This window comes from Telmatherina bonti (genome assembly GCF_933228915.1).
Source record: "Telmatherina bonti genome assembly, chromosome: 9".
Lineage (NCBI taxonomy): Eukaryota > Metazoa > Chordata > Actinopteri > Atheriniformes > Telmatherinidae > Telmatherina > Telmatherina bonti.
The window spans coordinates 36,323,789-36,348,937 of NC_136627.1; the positions used below are offsets into that span (position 1 = coordinate 36,323,789).

At 43.5% G+C, this 25,149-nt stretch overlaps 1 protein-coding gene across 2 annotated transcripts in view; it reads left to right on the forward strand.

Moving 5' to 3' along the window:
* The window catches only part of LOC306760315 (leucine-rich repeat and fibronectin type III domain-containing protein 1-like protein), a gene marked incomplete at both ends in the record, with an annotated part of 32,350 nt that extends 20,425 nt beyond the window's left edge, over positions 1-11,925 (forward strand). The window contains 3 exons of one of the 2 annotated variants that reach the window (XM_079246117.1): positions 5,119-5,302; positions 11,503-11,722; positions 11,801-11,925. In XM_079246117.1, coding sequence (XP_079102243.1) covers positions 5,119-5,302; positions 11,503-11,722; positions 11,801-11,925 — 529 coding nt within the window. The remainder of the gene's footprint in view (positions 1-5,118; positions 5,303-11,502; positions 11,723-11,800) is intronic. The other variant, XM_079246118.1, reaches the window with a different exon arrangement.
* Positions 11,926-25,149: the final 13,224 nt, after the last annotated feature.

A 25,149-nucleotide genomic window follows, 5' to 3' on the forward strand; every position in this document is an offset into this window, starting at 1 on the left:
CTTGTTTTACTTGTGTCTTTTGCGTAATCGTCCTCTTTGTCTGGTATAAATAGACTTTTAGGCAATGCTGCAGTTGGGACGGGACATACCTGTTTATTTGTCTGGGTTGTTTCTTATTATGAAGCAATTTATTTAAAATTCCACAACAGAATCTGCATTTGCTGCTTGCTGGGAATGAATTTATCATCCAGCTTCTCCGCCGAGGCAGAGACACTGCTACCCTTCTAGGAAAATAAAAAGGTCCTTTTGTCCTAAAGTAAATCTTGGAGTTTGATGTAAACGGATATGAAGAAGTTCTCCTCCTTCGACTCCTCTCAACAGGACACAAACATACAAAACACATGAGATTTGCCCTCAATTTCTTGGTCATGCTGCAAAATAATTGCATCCTCCCAGTAAGGAGCTGAGGAAATGACGCGTGGGAACTGAATTAAAGCAGACTCGAAGAAAAGCTGAACTCCGGCACCTTTCTGCAACATAAAATAGACGTATTAAGTGCACAATAATGAATGCTGAGACCAGCTGCGACAAATCATATGCAATTTGTGGTAGATTATCTTCCCATCAACAGACTCCCAATCTCATTTCTACAGAGACAAAAAGGAGAGGATGTGGAACACAACATGTTTTCTAAGCAAACGCGAGCACAGAGGCATGATGGGAGCATGCCAAGGACGGCTGTCGGGATGAAGGCGTCGCAACCTGCCACTCGACAGGAGGGAGAAGTGGCCCGCACGCCGAGCGAGCCAGGGTTGTGTAATTAGCACCAAACCTGAGGGAGTCAACTGGCAGGATGTCGGTGATCTGAAGACACACATATGATGGAAGAAGACAGCAGGACTCGCCTCTGATGTCCCCACCCCCCCCCCCCCCCCCCCCCCTCAGAGGAATGCCAAGCAGGAACCAGGCAGTGCAAACTGCAGCGACCAAGCTGTACATTTACCTGGAGCTGCAGCTTCACCTTTGTGTGGATGGAAAGAAGCAGGAGTTTTCGTCTCTGCTTAACTTTAACCGTCTGTTGCATGTTGTCAAAGGGATTCTTCATCAAGCCGTCAGCGAGACGTAAACCCAGCAAGCTCCAGTTTCACGTTATTCAGGATACCGCGGCTCATTTCTGTGTAAAGTTCTATAAAATTACATGTTTAAACATAATGTTTGCGGAATAAACCCTGAAAAATCTTTCTTTTGTCATGATTTACAATAAAATCACAAACTTTATGAACTTACACAGAATGCAAAAAGTTTTAGTCTTTTTAAAGACAAAATAAAAGCTTTAAATCTTTATTTTTCCTCATCATAGTATGTTTTACAGCTATTTGTGTCCGACTGAACTTCTTTTCAACTTTCCAATCCGATCCACTTTATATATAAACATTTCATAAACGTAAACAGTTTCCAAAGTGCTGCACAGAATAAAACAAAAACAATGTTACAATACTAAAATATCAATAAATACAAAGTAATAAGCTTAAAATCAATCCCAATAAACAGGTAAAAACCAATAAATACTTTAATAAAAATAGAACAAATAAATAAATAAAAAGACAGAGGACAACACAATTCGAGCGGCGTTAAAAGCCAGAGAATAAAAGTGAGTCTGAGAGACTCTTCCTCTCTGAAATGCTCCTTTTATACCCACTTATGTCGTTATTTCTGCATATAATGACTGGTGTGGTACGATATATGACTGGCTGTGGAGCTTCAGTTTGGTTCTGTTGTCATAAATGTTAAATGTCTGTATGTCAAACCTTGGACGAGCTGTCGAAGCTTGAACCTTGAATTTCCCCTCCGGAATTAATAAAGTATCTTTGATTTGATATAATGACAGGAAAGGCAGAAAAAAGTGATTTCTTAAGAACATTTGCAGTAAAATGTCAAAACAAAACCTCATCTTGAACACTAGCATGACACCATGACGTCTGATAGGCTGCCATGATCATGTGACACAGAAGGAAACTCCTGTTTCTGGGCTTCAAACACACTTTTACAGTCAAAAACTCAGAAATGAAAACAGATGGCATCTTAGGTATTGGCATAGTCGTATCGATACCATAGACTGTATGTAACAGATGGGCGGAGCCTCCGTGACCCCGTAGGTTTCTGAAGATCTTAATTGAAGCTCGGTGGGCGGTTCCTACCGTCGCCATCTTGGCAGGGGCATGCGTGTCATCTTGCCCGGAAAATACAAATATGGGCAAAGAGGTGGAGCTGAGAGGGGGGCTGTGAGCGTCATGGGGGATGATTGACATCTAGCGAACTCCGAGCTTTCTGTAACTAAGAGCTAACCGAGCTAACCTGGAGATAACAGGAGCTAACCAGCTAATGGAGGTAAGCGGGCTAAAGCTAAGTCATGTTGTTAACCGGCTAAAAACCGCGGTTGTTCTACGTTCTTCTTACTTGAAGCGGGAGATCGGGTACCTGTCAATCAAAAGGACACGCCTCTAAATATGCCGAACTTCAAGATTAAATTACTTTTAAACTGACGAGTTAGGAAAAATTCACTTCACCCACAGTTGTCATGAAGGTAAACCTGAACTATTAAACCTAAAATGGATTTTTTTTTTAACCAGGAAATAAACATGTTTATTTCTGCTGTAAACATGTTTATATCTGCTGTAAACATGTTCGTTCCTGCTGTAAACATGTTTATATCTGCTGTAAACATGTTTATTTTTGCTGTAAACATGTTTATTCCTGCTGTAAACATGTTTATTTCTGCTGTGAAGTTGGTCTTTTTAACATGGGAGTCTATGGGGATTTGCTCTGTTTTGCCGCCCCTAGTGGATGAAGAGGGAACTGCAGTTTTATGCACTTCCACAGAGGCTTCACTTTTAACCACCGGAGGCCCCGTCCATCTTTCATATACGGTCTATGATCGATACGCATAAGAGTGTTGACCAATGTAGCAACTCCAGAGTATCAGTCATGATTCTCCTTTAAGGGTCAGAAATATCAATATCAACAATATCAACAGCTATGTCCATGTTGGTATCGATAAGAGTTAACTACCTCAAAGGAATATCGTCATATCGACAGGGAAAATGTTGGTATCCTCCACAAGGTGAGCTGGATGGGAGATACTTTAGTGTCAGTATAGATGCTTCCTGTTCGAGTCGGCGCTTCAACTACCAACCCTGACAGAACCGTCTGCTGCCTGAATATCTCTTCTTCCCTCAGCTGCCTCACAAACAACAAGATCAGGGTCAAAATCGGTGGCTAAATTCCTCCTGAGCGAGGAAGACGAAGCCTTGGGTGCTCATTGAACCATCGGTCTGACCCGGAGCCCTCGTGGACCTCCATCGTAGACCTGCTGCCTCTCTCGCTCCATCGTTTCCTTTTCCTGTCCTTGGAACACACAGCGATGCACTGAGGCATGCCAACACGCTCCGCATCGTCCAGAGGGTCGGGCCGGCTTTAGAAGTCCATTCCTTGTCTCATCACCTCTGCTCCAGCTCCCCGCCTGACACCTGAATATTTTATGGCGCACACACATGTGCAGGAAGCCTGCAGTAGCACACACACACACACACACCCGGGAGGAAGAAGCAGCTGCACAGACGATGGTTTGACATTCAGCCAGACAGGAACAGAGTCACAGCCGCCGTTGGTGTGTTGAGGCTTTATCTCCGCAGTGGTGATGATTTAGCATCTTTAAAGCAGCATTAACCTCTCAGAGTTGGCACACGTGCACTTCCATCAGCTGCAGCGTCGCCGTTCCGTCTGACTAAAGCAGATCGCTTTGCTTTCAGGCCAACAAGCTGCTGTTGCGTTCGCCGTTATTTTAAGCTGCACCGGTTGCATCCGGTTGCAAGGTCAAGTCCAACCGCAGGAAACGGTAGCCGCTGCAGAGGAAATCGAGGCGGGGCCCTCCATCGCCATGGAGACGCTTTCAAAACAACCTGTAAAGACACAAACATGCAGGAAAATACGAAACTAGATGATTTTCTATGACATGACGAACATTTTATCTTTTTTTGCGTCTTTTCTTCACATTTCATTGTGGATTTGTCGTCCAGTGTTTTCCTCCCATGGGGGGCTTCCACTGGGGGAACTACCCCCCGCTCTGGCTGCAGGGCTGTTGCCATGGTGACTGTTGCTGTCTGGGGGTGGTTTATCGTCTGGGTGTGGAAGGAAATGGTTTCCTCACCTGTTTCCAAGACTTGTTCGTTTAATTGTAGGTGTGTGTGTGTGTGTGTGTGTGTGTGTGTGTTTTAGATACGTGTATGTGTGAGAGCAGTCTTAGGGTTAACCGAACAGAAACGCAGTGTTTTAGAGCTGCTATTAAACTCTGAAACATGGCCGCTGGCGGGGCGGGGTCTCTCTGGGCGGAGTCTCTCTCTGGGCGGAGTCTCTCTCTGGGCGGAGTCTCTCTCTGGGCGGGGTCTCTCTCTGGGCAGAGTCTCTCTCTGGGTGGGGTCTCTCTCTGGGCGGGGTCTCTCTCTGCGCGGAGTCTCTCTCTGGGCGGAGTCTCTCTCTGGGCGGAGTCTCTCTCTGGGCGGAGTCTCTCTCTGGGCGGAGTCTCTCTCTGGGTGGGGTCTCTCTCTGGGCAGGGTCTCTCTCTGCACGGAGTCTCTCTCTGGGCGGAGTCTCTCTCTGGGCGGAGTCTCTCTCTGGGTGGGGTCTCTCTCTGGGTGGGGTCTCTCTCTGGGCGGAGTCTCTCTCTGGGCGGAGTCTCTCTCTGGGTGGGGTCTCTCTCTGGGCAGGGTCTCTCTCTGGGCAGGGTCTCTCTCTGGGCGGAGTCTCTCTCTGGGCGGAGTCTCTCTCTGGGCGGGGTTTCTCTCTGGGTGGGGTCTCTCTCTGGGCGGAGTCTCTCTCTGGGCGGAGTCTCTCTCTGGGCGGGGTCTCTCTCTGGGCGGAGTCTCTCTCTGGGCGGGATCTCTCTCTGGGCGGAGTCTCTCTCTGGGTGGGGTCTCTCTCTGGGCGGAGTCTCTCTCTGGGCGGAGTCTCTCTCTGGGTGGGGTCTCTCTCTGGGCGGAGTCTCTCTCTGGGCGGAGTCTCTCTCTGGGTGGGGTCTCTCTCTGGGCAGGGTCTCTCTCTGGGCGGAGTCTCTCTCTGGGCGGGGTTTCTCTCTGGGCGGGGGTCCAATGTCTCTCATGTCCTCTCTGTCGTCTTCCTCAGGATGATCCCGGCCAACCATAAATACTTCCAGCTGAGTGACCTGGCGTCGTCCCGGGACTACGAGCTGTGTGTTTTGGCTGTGTACGATGACGGCATCACCACCCTGACGGGCACCAAGCTGGTGGGCTGCGTCTCCTTCACCACCGACTCCGAGTATGGACGGTGTCACTCCATACGAGACCAGGTTGGTGTTGGAGAGGAAACTAATAACCTTCTTTGTCCTCTGACGTTTTTATCTTTTCATCCTTTAAAATGTGGCTGGATCAGCGTTATCACTTCTATCATCATCCGTTTCTCAGCGACAGTAGCGTGTAACGGGGGGGGGGGCTAAACTGTGATGGTCATGTGACCCTCCAGCTGGTCTACGGAGGTTTTCCAGTGTTTCTATCCATCCAGGAGGTTTACAATCCAGACACAACATGTAGTGTTTATTCAGAGACTCTAGATGGTAAATCCACCATTATTTATCACATCTTCATCACCATCACTACCATGTTGCTAAGAGACCTCTATTTTCACCTGGACATGATATGAAGACACTTCCTGTCAGACTTTCCACCAATCAGAGAGCTTAAACTGACGGTAACGTCCAATCAGAGAGCTTAAACTGACGGTAACATCCAATCAGGAGCAGCCAAAGATCAACAAGTGATGAGAAAAGCAGGAAAATAATGATCCTCTATGGCTGGAATAAAGCCAAGAAGACGTTTGGGATGCAGCTGAGGTGGAGGTGCTGCAGTGAGGACAGCAGGTAGATAGTACCATAAAAAATGCTATTCAAGTCTGTTTTCTTAGCTTGGTCACTGTTGATCTGTGAGTTATTCACACAAAATTCTGTTTGTGACTAATTCTGTTTTCTTCTTCTGGTGTGACTTTTTGCTGCTGTATCTTTTGATACATGTTGCATTTACTTGCTTCTGGTCATCAGAGGTTCACCAAGGTAAAGGATGCACCTTTTGTACCCAAGCCTGGCACCCTCACCTGGTGCGAGTTTATTTCCTGGATGGATCGACAACTGAAGCTGAAAGCATCATGTCTGCGTGTTGACTGGGATTAAAAGTTTTCAGCTTCTACATGTGGTTTGATGAAAGAAAAATAAAAAACAGGACAAAAAATGGGTTGAAATTTAGTCATCACGTCTGGTCGTTTAATGACTTTTACATCTAAGGTAAAGGTGTGTTTATGCTGTTAGAACCAGCTCACATCATAAAAATATAAAACTGTCCTGAAAACATCCTCTATGCATGATGACGGGTTTTAACTGTCCGGCCTGCAAATAAAAACAGGAGAAAATTCTGTTATGTTTTATGTGAAGTGTTTTTTTTTTTGGTCCTTTAGTATAATGTTACAAAACTGAATGAATAAAATTAATTTTTGAACATTTTCTATTTTTCACAGTGTGAGACATCAGAATCATTGTCGTGAAAACATGTCCTCAGGGAATACAAGAGGGTTCTGAACAAAGTTTTTACTGTAAAATGATGCAGAAAGTCTCAGAAGGGGGAAAGATGGCGGCTGAGATGGAGTAAGGCAGCGTTTGGTCTCGCTCCCACAACGTTTATCATTCTAACATTCTCTAAGACCCCGAAAGCCACAACGGAAGACATTTCTTACTAATCTAACAAACATTTTACAGAAATATGTTGAAACCCGCGATCAAAAAGAATACAAAAGACCACGGCACAAAAGCCACCCCCGTGCATGAGGAAAGTGATGAGCTTAGCATGGCGGCTATTGCTAACCTACTGGAAGGATACCGCCAAGGCCTTTCCGCTGACTTTAAAACCTCCATCTCAACTCTCGAGTTGAAGTTGGACTGTGTCCACACCACAGTGTTGGATCACACTCAGAAGATAGCTTCTCTCGAAGCAAACTGCACTTTACAAGACGAACGCCTGATGACTCTGGAGGCATCCTGTGCTACGCTAACAGATAGCAATGCCAAGCTGTTAGCTAAAGTTATCGACTTGGTCTCTCGAAGCCGGCGAAACAACATCAGAGTGGTCGGCGTACCTGAGTCTGTGGAGGGACCGCGACCTACAACCTTCTTTGCAGACTTGCTCAAAGAAGTTCTTGGCGAAGATGTCCTGGATTCGCCGCCAGAATGTGACCGGGCTCATCGTTCGCTCTCCGAGAAGCCGAAGCCAGGGCAGAAAGCTCGGCCTGTCATCATCAGGCTGCACCAGTACCAGGTGAAGGAGAAGATCATACGCGAAGCACAGAGCAGGAGAGGCAAGCTACAGTACAAAGGCTCCCCCATCTCCATCTACGAGGACTACGCGCCGGAGGTAGTGGAACAGCGCCAGAAATACCGGGAGGTGATGACGGAGCTCTACAACCTGGGTTTCAGACCGGCACTGCTGTTCCCCGCCAGGCTTGTCATCACAACGAAAGATGGGGCGAGGATGAGGCTCTCCTCGGTCCCCGAAGCTGAAGCCTTCATAACATCCACTCGTGCGGAGGAGACATAAAGAGTGACTGACACAACGAGCCCACCCCGATGAACCACTACTATGCTTATTGGATAACCGAGTCACTGATTGCGGTCTGCGGGTGTTTCAACTATGCAGCTGTTTGAACAGTAACTACCAACCATTTTCCTATCATTTATCTAGTTCTGTGACTTTTTTTCTATTGTATTAACGTGTTTTGGAATATTATTAGCATAATTCCTGTGCTTACTAACACTTACCTCTGTGGCTTAAGGGGTCTCTCTATGTTAAGGTGGGGAGGGAGGCTCTGGAAGCCTAGTTTAGCCATTTGCTAAGAGTTTGTGAGCTCTCAGATTTTGGTGTTTACTACGGGTGTAGCCCTCAGATGGTCACAAATGCTATCATTGTTCTTTTTCCTTTTTTCTTTTTTTTTTCTTTTTTTTTCCTTTCTCCTTTGATGCAATTAATGCTATGCAAAACATGAAATCCCCCGGCCCTGACGGCTTCACAGCCGAGTTCTTTAAAGCATACTCTACACTACTAGCCCCCATCTTACTGAGAATGTTCAATGATTCCTTCACGGTAGGTAGATTACCAACAACCCTATATGAGGCATCAATTTCACTACTCCTGAAGAAAGAGAGACCCTACCGCCTGTGGTAGCTATAGACCTGTCTCACTCTTAAACATAGACTATAAGATTCTCGCTCTTCGCCTTCAAAAAGCGATCCCAACAATAATCTCCACAGACCAGACAGGCTTCACATTGGGAAGACTTCCATTTTTTAATACCAGAAGGCTGTTGAACATTATTCACTCATCCGTGTCAAACTACCCTGAAATTGTTGTGGCGCTTGACGCAGAGAAAGCGTTCAATCGGGTTGAATGGGGATTTTTATTTTTTATCTTGGAAAAATTTGGCTTTGTCTCTAATTTTATTTCTTGGGTTAGACTACTATATGCTACCCCCTCGGCGTCTGTAAATACCAATGGCGTACATTCAGCATACTTTCCCCTCAAACGTGGAACCCGGCAAGGATGTCCGCTTTCGCCTTTGCTGTTCATCATAGCCATCGAACCGCTGGCCATCTGGCTGAGAAATCAGAAGGAATTCGAGGGCATCTCCCGTTTTGGTTTAGAACACAAACTTTCGCTATATGCTGACGACCTTCTCTTATTTATCTCAAACCCCACATCCTCTCTTCCCCCAATTTTTACTATTCTGGAGCAGTTTGGGAACCTATCGGGGTATAAATTAAACATTCAGAAAAGCGAGCTATTTTTTGTAAATAATTTGGCAAAATCCGTCCCACGATCTGTGTTCCCTTTTAAAATAGCTGAAGAAGGATTCAAATATCTGGGGATATTTATCACAAACTCTTTCAGGGGACTCTTCCAGAAGAATTTCCAGCCCCTATTAGAAAAATGCAAGTCGGACTTATCAAGATGGGCCGCCCTCCCCCTATCTCTTGCAGGTAGAGTTAATCTTATCAAGATGGTAGTTCTTCCCAAATTTTTATATCTCTTTCAACACATCTCTATCTGTCTCAATAAGTCATTTTTTGTGAACCTCGACCGACAACTGAACTGTTATCTGGCATAACAAACCGGTTCTTCAACTTCCAAAATCTGATGGTGGGCTAGCATTACCGAATTTTCGTCACTATTTCTGGGCCTGCAACATTCACAAGCTTATATACTGGCTCCATGGTGATGGCACAGATAATTGTCCACCTTGGGCCCACACTGAGATCGCATCCTCATCTTGTTCTCTGCATTCTATCGTCTGTTCACAGCTCCCAATAAATGCACGTAGTGTCTCACCTAACCCAATAGTCACCAATACAATTAAAATCTGGATCCACTTTAGAAAACAACATGGTTTTCATAGGGCCTCGATTCTTGCTCCAGTTTTGAATAATTATGTATTTCTTCCCTCCTGCACTGATGCTGCATTTCGCACATGGTCTGAAAGAGGCCTCAAAACACTTAAGGACCTGTACAAGGATGGTGTCTTTATGTCTTTTACATCCATGTCAGATAAGGCCAACCTACACAAGAGCCACTTTTTTCGGTATCTCCAAGTGAGACACTTTATCCAAAAACAGTTTCCACATTTCCCAAATCGTCCCCCTGAAGCTGAAATAGACCAAGTACTTTCTCTCCACTGGCAACAAAAGCGACTGATATCTGTCATTTATAACAAGATTTCACTTTTGAACCCAGACCCTACTATACTGCCTAAAAAGGCGTGGGAAAATGAGCTGGGGATAGACATCCCCGAGGACCAGTGGAGAGACATTTTAAAAAGGATCCACTCATCATCGATTTGTGCCGGGTACTGCTTACTACAATGGAAGGTGGTACATAGAGCTCATTTCACCAATGTCAAATTGGCAAAAATTTACCCAAATCACAGTGATGCCTGCAACCATTGTAAACAATCCCCAGCAGACCACGTTCACATGTTCTGGTCGTGCCCGAACTTGACTAGTTTTTGGTCGAATATATTTCAAACTCTCAATCAGGCCCTCAACACAAATTTGGAACTAAATCCCCTGTCTGCTCTCTTTGGCTTCCCTTTTCCTAAAAATCAGCCGATCTCCACACAGCATGTTGTGGCCTTTACCACCCTGCTAGCCAGACATGCCATACTCCTTAAATGGAAGCACACCTCCCCGCCAACACATAACAGCTGGATACGGGAAATTTTACATTGTCTAAATTTGGAAAAGTTAAGGTTCTCACAGAAGGGATCTCTGACAGCATTCCATAAAACGTGGGACCCACTGTTGACCTACATTAATAACAGCCTGAGCATTACTCTTGACGACACTTAGCCGATCAAACAGAAATAGGGAGCGAGAACACCTAGTCCCCCCCCCCCCCCCCCCACACACACACACACACACACACCCCTTTCTTTTGTATATTATTTAATTTTTATTTTATTTATTTTTTTTTAATGGTTATTTTATTTACTATTTATTTATGTTTATTACTATTTACTATTTAGTCTATTCATATGTTTGTTATCACTACTTGCTTTTTTACTTTATTTCATTGTTATACTTTTGTGCAATAATCTTAACGACTGTGATTGCATCTGACAAGGGTTTTTGGGAGGGATAGTGGGACTTAATCAGGGTTTTTCCTTTTCCGTTCGCTCTTGGTTATATTTCATTCTTATGCAGATACTATAAACAATGTTAAACTGTCATATGCTATGACATTCCCTGCGAAAAATTCAATAAAGAAATTTGGACAAAAAACAAAAGGAAGTCTCAGAAACGGTTTGTACCAAATATGATACATACAGCAAAAACCAGCACACCAATAGCAACAAAAAACTAAATAAATACTTTAAAGGTTTAGGACTTTGGTTATTAGGGCACTAAATTCCAAGAACAACACATTTTCAGATATTTTGGTGCATTTTTAGAATATTTCCTTTGCTATGCTCGCAATATATTTTTCATGTTTCTTTGATTCTGTGTATAATCAGTAATTAACAACAATTATCTTAATCTTCTAATTTTTATCTTATTTATCATCATTCATTCATTCATTCATTTTCTGAACCACTTAATCCAATTCAGGGTCGCGGGGAAGCTGGAGCCTATCCCAGCTGGCTTTGGGCGACAGGCAGGGTACACCCTGGACAGCTCGCCAGTCCATCACATTATATGATTAAATTTATTTTAAAATTAAATTTATTATTATTATTACTATTAATAAATATTATTATTGTTGTTGTTGTTGTTGTTGTTGTTACTATTATTATTATATTGTTGTTGTTTAAACAATCATGTGGAGACTCAGTGACATTAAATGTTTATGCTTCCCTCCACGACCACTAGGGGGCTCTGCTTCACCTTCTGTTCACATTAAAACTGTCGTCAACAAACATCAGGATCTTCAGCATGAACATATTGTTGTTTTCTTCCTCCAGTTCTTGGGCGGGACCATGATCATCATCATCGGTGGGATCATCGTGGCCTCGGTGCTCGTCTTCATCTTCATCCTCCTGATGAAGTACAAGCTGCACAGTAACCACTACAAGCAGAAAGCAGCTGCACGCCACGCCAACGTCTGTTCCCAGACCAACGGAGGAGGAGGAGGAGGAGGAGCTAGCATCCTCGCCCTTCCTCCATCCTCCTCTGCAGGACATGGTAAAACATGAAGACCAGGAGAAAAGCAGTCGACTCCTCCTTCATCACCTGATTCTAATATTCTGTTTTTGTTTCCAGGTGGAGGCGCGAATAAAAACTCTCAATCTGCGTCGTCAGCAGAGGGAATGGGCGGAGCTTCTCTTCGAGGAACTACCGTAGTGGACTTAAATCCCACCCACGACGACGACGCCATCTCCCAATAACACACAAGAAACTGTCAATCAAACCCAACCAGTCTCAAAGCCCAAACCAATACTCCACCTCCTTCTTGTTTTTTTAAAGGTTTCTTTTATAAAATGTTGTTGCCGGTGCCTGGAGCCAGACTCCGCCTTCCTCCGAGGGGCAGCTCCTGTCATTGGTGAGTAGACAGGAGCTATAAACAGCTGATCTGAAACGTGAAGAATCAGGATATATTTTCATAGTAAAGAGAAAGAAAGCAAAAATATTTAATGTCTTTTTAAACATCAATTCAATTTCTTTAATTTCTAGTCAATTTATATTTCAGAACTGCAACAAAATCCACAAGAAGTTCTTACAGTGACGTTTTTCCCCCTTTGTGGCATTCCCATCCCCAAATCCAACATTTTAAAGATATTCTATCATGATTTGGTACGTTCGCAGGCTCTAACATTAGCAGCTAGTGCTAAAACCGTAGGCTCTAACATTGGAAGCTAGTACTAAGATTGCAGGCTCTAACATTAGCAGCTTGTGCTATAAAACCCAGGCTCTAACATTAGCAGCTAGTGCTAAATGACCGGGCTCTAACATTAGCATCTCGTGCTAAGATCACAGGCTCTAACATTAGCAGCTAGTGCTAAAACCCCGGGCTCTAATATTAGCAGCTAGTACTAAGGTTGCAGGCTCTAACATTAGCAGCTAGTGCTAAGATCGCAGGCTCTGAAATTAGCAGCTAATGCTAAGAGCAAAAGTTCTGAAATTAGCAACTAATGCTGCTAATGCATTAGCACCTAATGCAGCTAATGCTAAGACCACTGAGTCCTACATTAGTAGCTAATGCTAATACTCATCCTGTGCTAGAAGCCGAGGAGAAAAACTTGAAATATTTTTTAACTCTGTTTGCATGGAAAAAAAAATCACGTCTCTCTTTGCATTTCCACCTCATCCCAACATTTCCAAATCTAAGAACACAATGCTCCATCTGCTGCAGGAAATAGTGAATTCTGTTAGACGGTGCCACCAGAGAATCTCAGACTTTCATCTGAAGTTTATTTGAAGTGTAGAGCTGGCAGAGGCTGAGAGGACATGCAGGAAGTCACAGTAGATTCAGCAGCAAAAAACATTTCTATTCAAAAAGACTAATGAGCAGTCGCTTGGATGCAGGAAGATGAGACTGCAGAGACTCCTCCCCAATAAACAGACTCAGCAGATAAAGAGTCCAGCTGATTCCATATAAACAGTGGCCTTAAAAATCAGGGTCATCTTTGATTCTCCTTAACTGATATGAATCAGCAACTAACAACTAGCATATGCAACACAATGGTCCAGGTTTGAGTTTACATATCGCCTTAGAGGTGAAACAGCTTTTTTTCCTTCTAAATGCAACAGGATTTTCTGATTAGCTGTAAGTCTAGCCATTTTGTCTTCAAAGTTCAGGAACTCCAGGCTGTATATCATATTCCAGCATTCTCAGCTCTGCATCCATCTGGCCTCATTACAGTAAGGAGGTAAATCTGCATGCATCATATCAGTCCGCTGGTCCAGTTTGGAGGTTAGTTGTCAAATAGTTAAACTAAAATGATAAGATATTTGACATTACAACATTGATTAGTAGATATCATAAACCACATATCTGGTTTATTTAGTCTTTTTACAGCTTAGCATGTGCAAAGAATTGCATCGCTTTTTTCCATAATCAACTTCTCTTGCTGAAATAAAACCGGATATGGAACTGAAGACTATTTCTCTCCCAAACTGCACTATTTTATGTTGCGTTTATTTGTACATTCCATTTTAAGTGTTCACCTATAAACTATATATTTCATCTCACATTAGCATCTAATGCTGAGAGAGCAAGCTCCCACTTTAGCAGCTAACGTTAAGACACTGGGTTCTCATATTAGCAGCTAATGCTAAGACTGTATGTACTTACAGTAGGAGCTAATGCTAATACCAAAGGCCCCAAAATTAGCAGCTAAAAGTAAGTAACTAGGCTCTCACATTAGCAGCTAATGCTAAGACCATGTGCACTTCCAGTAGCAGCTAACACCAAGACCGCAGGCCCCTACATTAGCAGCTATCCGTAGGACACTGGGCTTTCAGTTAGCAGCTAATGCTAAGACCCCTAGCACTCACATTAGCAACTCATGCTAAGATCACTCACATTAGCAGCTAATGCTAAGACCCCTAGCACTCACATCAGCAGCTAATGCTAAGATCACTCACATTAGCAGCTAATGCTAAGACCCCTAGCACTCACATTAGCAGCTAATGCTAAGATCACTCACATTAGCAGCTAGTGCTAAGACCCCTAGCACTCACATCAGCAGCTAATGCTAAGATCACTCACATTAGCAGCTAATGCTAAGACCCCTAGCACTCACATCAGCAGCTAATGCTAAGATCACTCACATTAGCAGCTAATGCTAAGACCCCTAGCACTCACATTAGCAGCTAATGCTAAGATCACTCACATTAGCAGCTAATGCTAAGACCCCTAGCACTCACATCAGCAGCTAATGCTAAGATCACTCACATTAGCAGCTAATGCTAAGACCCCTAGCACTCACATCAGCAGCTAATGCTAAGATCACTCACATTAGCAGCTAATGCTAAGATCACTCACATTAGCAGCTAATGCTAAGACCCCTAGCACTCACATCAGCAGCTAATGCTAAGATCACTCACATTAGCAGCTAATGCTAAGACCCCTAGCACTCACATCAGCAGCTAATGCTAAGATCACTCACATTAGCAGCTAATGCTAAGACCCCTAGCACTCACATTAGCAGCTAATGCTAAGATCACTCACATTAGCAGCTAATGCTAAGACCCCTAGCACTCACATCAGCAGCTAATGCTAAGATCACTCACATTAACAGCTAATGCTAAGACCCCTAGCACTCCCATCAGCAGCTAATGCTAAGATCACTCACATTAGCAGCTAATGCTAAGACCCCTAGCACTCACATTAGCAGCTAACCTTAAGACCTTGAGTTCTGACATTAGCAGCTGATACAAAGACTGCAAGCATTGTTGTGTTAAGCAACAACTGGATGTTTTTAAAATAACAGAAAGTGACATCATAATGCACTTCTTTCCTCAAAAATATATTCAACCTCGCTTTGATCTCTGATTTAAAGACCCCTGTTGGTGTAATCAGATTACCTTTTTTTGCAGATTGATTCTTATTTATCTTTGTTTTTATTTGACATTTAAAACAAACCACTTTCCACTTTATTTGTTTATTTTATATTCTTTCTTTCCAACACCTTTCGTCCATTACTTCCTGTTTTAGTCTCTGCCCTTTCTTCTGTCTTCTTCCTTTGTTTGGTTTTAATGAGTTTTTTTTTTTTGTCTTCCTTCCTCTCTTCTCTCCTTTCATTTCGCAGTCCAGGCTTGTTTTGTTTGCCTGTTATTGTTCATCACAGCTTTCTGTCTTTCTTGTGATATTGGTGCCATCAAATTCTCTCCCAAACTGAGACACGACGACAATCTGGAGATACCTTTCAAAGCTCAGGAGGATTTTCTGCCCCTCATGCAATTGATGAGCACTTTCTTTTCTTTTTATCTGTGCTGGGTTTGAAGTGTTGGTCGTGTGCAGGTAAATGAACGATCAATCAATGGAAGGTGACACTAAGACAGTCGGGAGGAGTCCGTTTGGCAGCTAAAGTCGTCTCTGGAGAGCTCAGGTGTAAATGCATCTATACTTTCATAGCAGCTTGAAATTTATCCAACAATTGAAAGAGTAGCCAATCTTATTGTGCATCTAAACTGAAATCCCAGTGTGGATTATTGATTAGAAGGAAATCTGATTAAAAGCTGCTTTAGACCTTGATGATTAGATTCAGATCTTGGAGATAAAGAAGTTGAAAGTGTGGTCTCTGTTCAGTATCAATACATTGTTTTCTTATTCAGCAGGCGTAGCAGCCGGAGTCTAACTGTGAGAGAAATGTCAGGTTTCAGGTCATTGATCTGAGTTTGCTCTCCAGTACCTCTTTCTGCAATCATTCTAACATTTTTCTTTTCTCCTTCTAACCTCTATCATTATTATATTATTACTGGAAGGTGGTATATTATACAGAAGAAAGGATGAACAGATATGAAAAGCAAAGTAAGGTTCCAGAGCTAATCTATCACAACATCAGAAAAACCATATGGATGATATAAAAACTCACAAATATACTATCATTACTTATCTATTAGAGTTTATGTCAACACAAGAGGTTGGAGGCTCCAAATCAATCTCCCATCCTGAGCAAGCACACTGGCGACAGTGGGAAGGAAAAAACTCCCTTTTAACAGGAAGGAAACCTCCGGCAGAACCCGGCTCAAGGACAGGCAGCCATCTGCCTCTGCTGTGTGGGGGGAACTAGACTGTTAGGCAACTATTGTTGCCTAACAGTCTCAGAATGGTTGTTATTGCAGCTAATGCTAAGACTGTAGGTTCCCACATTAGCAGCTGAAGCTAAGTCTGCTAGCTTTCATGTTAGTCGCTAACACTAAGACAGCAGAGTCTTATATTAGTTGCTAAGACACATAGATAGTAATGATCTTAGAGAGGCAGCTATTGCTGGCTAACAATCCAGGAATCGTGATAAGGGTCATAGCAGCTAATGCTAAAACCACAGACTCACACATGAGTAGCTCATGCTTAGACCACAAGCTGTGACATTAGTAATAATCTGGAAAGGTTCAGAAGATCATTTCCCACTATCTGGAGTCCATCATTCTACGTTTTTAAGTGAAAAACCAGTAGCGTTAACTGCTGATTTCCACTCCAGTAACTTCAGTCAAGTTCAAATTGTTTAATGCTCAGACGCTCTGAAAAACCCAAGATCTATATCTCAGGCTCTCCAGGCCTCAGTCAGCAGGTTACATGTTAAAGTCCATGACAATCCAGTTAGAAACTGAACCAGTGTGACTTACTGGGAAGGGTTGAAGGAGAAAAAACCAACATGGCAACATGGCTGTGCAATGCCTGGCAACGCTGCATCTGATAAACAATAAGACTCCTGGAACAAAGTTCTTTCAATAGATCAGCCCAAAGTGGACAAGTTTGGTCCTTAAACACCTCATACCAGAGCTTTGATTGGCACGTTGGTGGAGGTATGATCAATTAATCTATCAAAACTTTATTCGTATAGCACTTTTCATACAAGGGGCAGCACAAAGTGATGGTCCAGACACCCTGCTATCATTTAATGGACCATTAATTCCTCTGGAACAGTTAAGCCAGTTCTAGAGGAAAAAGGGACTCACACCATAAACTGTATGTAAAAGATGGGCGAACCCTCTGTGACATCACCCTCCGTAGGTTTCTGAAGAGCTTAAATGAAGCTCGGTAAGCGTTTCCCACCATCGCCATCAGCGTCACGCATGTTGTCACTGCAGGAAAATACAAATATGGGCAATGGCCAAAGAGGTGAACGGGGGCTGTAAGCGTGGGGGCGGATGACTGACATCTATCCAACTCCAACCTGCCTGTAGCTAAGAGCTAACCAAGCTAACCTGGAACTAATGGGAGCTAACCAGTTAACAGAGGTAGGCAGGCTAAAGTTAACCGCTAAAAACCGTGGTCGAGCTACACGCTGCCTTCTTCCTGACAGATATGGGATACCTATAAGTGTAAACAGTGTAGACACGCCCCTAATATGCAGAATTTCTAGATTAAAAACATCTACATGGATAATATTGGATTGACTCTCTTTTGGAGCCCCCAGTGGATGAGGGAGGAACTGCATGTTTTAGCTCTTCAGCATAGACTTTACTTTTAACCACCGGAGGTTGTCACTTGGATCCAACGCAGTACTTAATAACATATCAGATGTGTGCATATTTTAAAACTGGCTCAGTTATACTGTCTGAAACTGTATTTTTCAGCCGCATTAAGCCAGATCCCCAGAGGATGGACCACTGCAGCTGTCATTACCACTTCATGGTTAGTTTTAGTCATAAAAAAACAACCTAAAGGCAGTCTGTAGATTAAATATGTCTCATTTTCCAGCATCTGCACAGAAACACCCTCATGACCTAATCTGCAGCTGGATTTTTCCAGTTAATTTCCACCCGGCTTCCCTGGTGCTCCAGACCAGAAGTGAGAAGGCAGATATCATCACAGGGTGCTCAGTACGACCACGGGGGCTTCAGGGCATCTTTCATCCTGCTTTTATTACCCAATCCCTGGCACAGAGCAGCATGATGGCTGGGTGACGGAAGCGTGTACGACGGCCTTCGCCGAGACCAGCAGGCGGAGTCGCAGTGACGCCTGCTGGTCAGGCTGCAGGCAGGAGGCTTTTTATTTTTATCCAGGTGTATCCAGGGAAAACAGAAGGGCACTGTCAGTCACGCTCAGGCATTAAGCCAGACGTGTTCACACTGGGATGTACAGTCTGATACCGAGAGAGAGAGAGAGAGAGAGAGAGAGAGAGAGAGAGAGCTTATTATTCATAGAAGATTTGAGTTTTTATTGATCTATTTAGCAGTTTGTCTTTCAGATCCTTCATTCAGCTCTTTCTAAAGATCACATAAAGACATTTATTACGTCACACAACATTTAATAGATTGCAAGTGAAGATTCTGTGCTTTCTTTTCTTCTTCACTTCCAATGAAAACTGATTCGGGTGAAAATGAATTACATTAAAAGGGAAGTCAATGCGGAAGTGCATAAACCTGCTGTTCCTCATTCACCCACTAGGGGAACATAGACTCCCATGTTAAAAAGACCAACTTCACAGCAGAAATAAACATGTTTACAGCAGAAATAAACATGTTTACATCAGAAATAAACATGTTTACAGCAGAAAGAAACATGTTTACATCAGAAATAAACATGTTTACAGCAGAAATAAACATGTTTACAGCAGAAATAAACATGTTTACAGCAGAAATAAACATGTTTACAGCCTGGTACAAAAATCCATTTTAGGTTTAATAGGTCAGGTTTACTTTCATGACAACTGTGGGGGGTATGAATTTTTTTCTAACTCGTCCGTTTAAAAGTAATTTAATCTTGAAATTCGGCATATTTAGGGGCGTGTCCGTTTGATTGACAGGTACCCGATCTCCTGCTTCAAGTCAGAAGAACATAGAACAACCGCGGTTTTTAGCCGGTTAACAAGGTGAGTTAGCTTTAGCCCGCTTACCTCCGTTAGCTGGTTAGCTCCTGTTATCTCCTGTTATCTCCGGGTTAGCTCTTAGCTACAGAAAGCTCGGAGTTATGTCAATCATCCACCATGACGCTCAAGCTGATTTGTATTTTCTTAATGTTGCTTATTTTAACAGCAGAAAGCATAAAAGAATCAGTCATTGTAAACGTGGAGAGGAGACAGCTGAAGGAGGACAGATTGTGGGTTTACAGCTGATGAAAAAAGAGAAAGACGGAGAGAGGAAGGCAGAAGGGAGGATTATGGGCTCGGTATATTTAGTTTGTGAGACAGAGGAGGAAAGAAACAACAGAGAAATGGAAAGAAACAACTCAGCAAACAGAGAGAAAAGTACGGATGAGTCATGAGCCCCCGAGACAGTTATTGACAAGAAAAGATGGAAGGATAAAGAGAGATGGAGAGAAATGAAAACTGAGCAATGAGGCGGAGGAGGGATGGAGAGGAGGATTTGGTGGAGATTGGACACGATGACGATGAAGAGAAGCCTGCAAATCGAATGATGAAGCCCAGATTTACAGCTCACTGGTAAGAGAGGGAGGCTGGCCTGTTGATCCTTTTATCTGGAAAAATAATGTGAAAATTGATTTATCACCAATTTTATTCAGAGTTAGACCGAAGCAGATACTCGTTTAAACGTAGATATTTCCCTTTTTCAGGTTATATTACCAAAGAATAAATATTTTAGGCGTTTTCGGCAGATGGTTGGATGAAAAATAAACCCAGTTTTGACAAAAGTTAGTTGGTTAATTGTCTAAAATTGGTCATTTAATTTGTTTTGTCCTTTATTTAACATAATCCATAGGAATTCACAAAATGTCTATTAATCAAAATTCTCCAACCAGCTGAATAACTGGTGATGGGTGAGGGTGTCAGGATTGGGTGTAAAAGCAGCATCTGCCAAAGATTTGAATCTTTTTATCAATGATAACTCAGCAGGAATGGAAAACTAAAATAATCTGTGTCCTCACCACCCAAAACCAGTTTACCACGAGCGTTGCTGGTGTTCATTTGGGTTTTAGCTCGTTTTAAGCTCAAACTAAATCATCTGCTTCGATGTGTCCAGTTGTCTAAGAATACCAACTTAGTCAATAAGCTGTATCATAAACTTTAACCTTAGATGCTATTTAAGCTAGCAAAAACCAGCATGTGGCACCAAAAATCCAGTTTTTCTCAGAAAAAGACACAAAGTTAACAAAACAGATTACATGACATGATACCTCAAAGTCAGGCTGAATACAATCATCCTGTGGATATGTAGAAAGATAAACATGCAGATCCACACAGACCTCTGACCTTCCACAGACCTCCTCTTCCTCCTTCCTTCATCTTCCAGCACTGATGGCTACGGTTTGTAAGCTGGGTTATAAGAGCAAACATGGCAACCTTTCAGCAGGTCATGACAGAATAAATCCTCAGAAATAGTAGAAAAAAACTAAAACAGGAGTAGTGAACTCAACACCACCGCCCTGTGGTCTGTAGTGGTACTGCAACCACCAGCTGTATTTAGCTGTATTTAATGTTGACCAAAAGGCACATTTGTGTTGTTCTGCCTGGTGATACCTCCTTTATAACATCTGTAAAACTGCTCAGTTAAGAAGTGAAGAGAAATATTTTCATTTTTCTTCACACACAGTAACACACGTGTTAAATCTGACACGTGTTCTGAGACGTGTCTCATCATACATGCAGCCCTCGTCGCTGGGAAGATTCACTCCATTTACTTTAGGTTTGCGTGTTTTTCAGATTTCCCTACATCACGTTTCACGGCGCTGGAGGGCGAAGAGGCGGCTGAGGTGAGGGTTCAGGCGCACACACGTCCAAACAAAGCGGCGTGAACGCTCAGGTGAGAGGCTAACCACAGAACATGGGATGGGAGGAGACACGCCAGGCAGACTTTAACAGCAGGGATGGATAGAAGAGAGGAGGAAGGAGCAGCAGCCGTTAGCAGGCGGGGAGTCAGTCTGCCTCTAAGTGCTCTGTAAATATCGCCTTGCCTTCGTAAACAGCATTATTCCTCTTTATGGGGTCATTAAATATCGTTCTGATCCTCCAACGTATGCAGATTGCTTGTCCTTCCATTATGTCAGCAGTCTCCTCCTTTCTTCCTCCTCTTTTACTTCATTGTTACGTTCTCTCTGTTCTTCTTTTGTTCCTCCTGCTGTTTCATCTTGTTTGTTTCTTCATCCCCACTTCCCCCTGTCCTGCCTTCCTCTTCCTCATGGGAACCACCAAACAAATCGTCATCGCAGGATATTTATGTCTAGCATAGAGCTGTAACGCCTCGGGTTCGTTTCTGCATCGTTCTTCTCTTACCAATAAAATTCTACATCATTTTATCCTGAAGCTGCAACGGATCTAAAAAGCAAAGAAACTCTTAATCTGATCCTGAAATGAGATAAATCCAGCGCCATTCGGCCACAACGCCTCAGTCAGAAGCTCATTCTGCAGCTCAGTGGAGGTTCCACCAACACGTCTCAGCCAGGTCCTGAAGGTTTCTGAAGACCTAATTTAACTTCCCACCTCCGCCATCATGGCAGCGTCACGTGTGTTGTTCCTCCTGGAAAATACAAAAATGGTCAAAGAGGCGGAGCTTAGACGGGAGCCGGGAGTGTGGGGGTGTGGCTAAAAGCTAACTGTGCTAACCTGGAGCTAACAGGAGCTAGTCGGCTAACAGAGGTGGACGAGATAAAGCTAAGCTAAGTCACATTTAGCAGTTAGCAGTTAGCTGTTCTGCTACGTTCTGCCATCTTGTGGTCAGATATCTGACCTGGCTGTCAATCAAAGAGACACGCCCCTAATTATGCCGAATTTTAGGATTAAATGACGTCTGAACTGGTTATTTATCATGAAACAAAACTTGACCTGGTAAACCTAAAATGTTCTTGTACCAGGCTGTAAACATGTTTAGTTCTGTTCATCTTTGTTTTCACCACCTTGCAGTTTGTTGTAGAATCTTCATCATGTGCTCATTTATTTATTTTATTTATTTATTTGCTTGTTTGTTTATTTATTTATTTGTTTGTATATTTATTTTATTCATTCATTTATTCATTTTCTGAGCCCGTTTAATCCAAGTAAGGGTCACGGCGGAGCTGGAGCCTATCACAGCAGCCTTCTGGCGAGAGGCAGGGTACATTCTGGACATGTCGCCAGTCTATCTCATGGCGATTTCTTTATTTATATGTTTATTATTTATGTATTTATATATATATGTTTGTTTACTTATTTATTTATTCATCATACAGAGACAAAACCGTAGATGTTTCACCTCTGAATTACATGCAGTTATGTGATTTATTTGCATGGTTACAGTGTGTAAAAGCCTTGATTCCGTGTAAAACTCTGCATTTCGCCATCGAGGTTGTCGGTTATATCAGAACCACTTTATTCGCCTTGTTTAGATAAATAAACAAGGAACTTGTCTCCGGTGGCAAGTTGTTCTCCTTGTTCTTACGATGAAAAAATAAGCAAAGAAAAAGCAAAAAAAAAAAAAGAGAAAAAAGTTTAAACAAAAAACTAGAAGTAAAAATAAAATGAAACAAAAAAATCAAATAGTAAAATAACAACAAGCAACAATGAACATAGTATTATCTAATTATTTATTATTTATTTCCGTCTCCTCCTCCATACATCCATACATCTTTCCATGAACTGGTCACGCGACCCCTACGTCATCTCCAGGGGTCACCTAAATGCAACAAAGGTGTTTGCATCACACTTTTCGGTACATTTCCATGTGTAAAACGCCACCTCTTGAGACGATAAAGCTTCTTAGTTTCATATTTCTGTGTAATTCTGCAGGTGATGGAAACGCAGTTTATGAGGTGTTTGTGTTTTATTTGTCTGAGTCTAAGCCGTGTTTCAGTTCTCACAGTCTGGAATCCTTCAGGTTTTACTGGTTTCCATCAGATTCTGGTCATATTTTGCACAATAAGTCTTTATTTCTTGTCCTCCCAGTCGTGTCTGACACCATTCTGACCATGATTAAAAGCAGAGCGCCCCCTGCTGGTGCTTTCACACCTCATCTGCTTAAACTCTCATGTCTAATTTCTCCACATGAGCCACAATCCAGCTTTTCTGCTTTATTTCTCAGACAATAAAAATTTTCTAATGCAATTTCTTTGCTTAAGTGTTCGTTGTGAATCCAGAGGAACTTTCAATTTGAGGAGCTGATTTTTCTAAAGCCACATATAGGCATGAAATAGGTTTTAAAGGCTGAGCTCTGACTGAGTCATCACACGGAGAAACAACTTTAAAGGCCCCTGCAGATACTCTGGGGAGCTTCGATGGCGCTTTAAACAAAGTGGGAGGAGAGATTTAGAGCATGAATCAGAAAGTGTCAAGCGAAGGATCAGAAACAAACGTACCGGCAGCGTTTTAAGACCAAACAGGTTTGTTTCTGAGGAAGGAGAGGAGCAGATGCAGGGACAGTCTGGCTGAATCATGGCAATGTCTCTTGTCTCCTCCAGGTGCCTTGTGGGGGACACAGTCGCCTCCATGTCGAGCCCGGATGATCAGGTATTTGACCCACAGACGCCACCTTGTCCAGATAACCGGACGGGATGAGAACATCCTGCCGCGGCCGGAGGGGATTTCACCCTTCCTGTCCCGCTGTTGGGACGGACATGTTGGACGGCATCGAGGTGGCGTTTAACCTCGGCGTACTGACAGATGTCTGCTGGACTACGCTGACCCAAAACTCTGCTCCTGGAATCAGCTGAAGGGAAAACCGGCTCAGAGACAGGTTTTATTTTCCAGGATGTCGCCGTCAGTCATGGCGTCTCTCTTCTCTCTCTACTTATACAGTCACATGCCAAAGGATTACAACCATACGGCGGCGGTTTCACAGACCGCCAGACTTCTGAAACACGTTGGGCTCACTGTCGGCGTCTTGTCTCACATCCGCAGAGAAAAGTCAGACTGGGAACTTCTCTGGGAGTCATCCACCTTCTCCTCCATCTTTCTGCCGCCCATCTTCCATCCTCACGAACAGAAAAGTATATTCTCCAGTTTTACCGACGGAACTCTTCTGGCTGTGGATGACGATGATGATGATGATGATGATGAAATAATTAGTGTGTTTGCGTCCACGGTGGTTGCTTTTCTCTGTGTTGGAGTATTTAAAACAAAGAAAAGAAAAAACGCTTGGTGTCTCCAGGACGCAGCCCTGAGGAACGCCAGCAAAATGATGTGGACATGTTGGAAAATGCAGCTACACACACACACACACACACACGTGACCACGCCGACCAGACCCAGAGTGTTGTGAACACTTTAAACTGGCAGTGGAGATGTTAGATGTACGAAGGCCAGCAGAACTCGCGCTGCCCCCCCCCCCCCCCCCCCCCCCCCCGCTGTGTGACAGTGTCTGTGTTTGTATGTGACATTCACCCCTTCGATGGTTTGATACCCATCATTTACTTTGAATATAACGAGACAAACGATGAGAAAACACACGGCGACATGCAGAACTGGGATTTTATGCTTTCATAGATACAATTATGTGGATTTATAATGAAATAAAAAGATATTTTTCTTGGATAAACGGAGGTTTTACTCTGATTCCAGACTCTGTGAATGTTCTTCTGCTTCAGACACACTTCAGGTTGTTTTTCAGGCTTCTGGCTCTGAAGATCTGCTTCCAGACCGTCCAGAGTTTCCTACATCCCTCTGCATGCAGGAGGAACCGCATGAAGACGTCTCAGATTAGATTTAGAAAGGTCTGTTTATGGAAAACGAGGAGTACTACAAGGTATCGTGTTAGGTGTCGCTGTCTTCATCTCCCGCTGGGACAGCATCGGTTTGTAATGCTAAGAGTGTCGGCGATGAAGACCTGGTCTACAGGCAGCACCTGGGGCCATGACCATCTGCCGTACCGGGTCTGGATCCGGGTCCTGGGTTGGTACCGGGTCTGGATCCGGGTTCTGGGTTGGTACCGGGTCTGGATCCGGGTCCTGGGTTGGTACCGGGTCTGGATCCGGGTTCTGGGTTGGTACCGGGTCTGGATCAGGGTTTTGGGTTGGTACCGGGTCTGGATCAGGGTTCTGGGTCGGTACCGGGTCTGGATCCGGGTTCTGGGTCGGT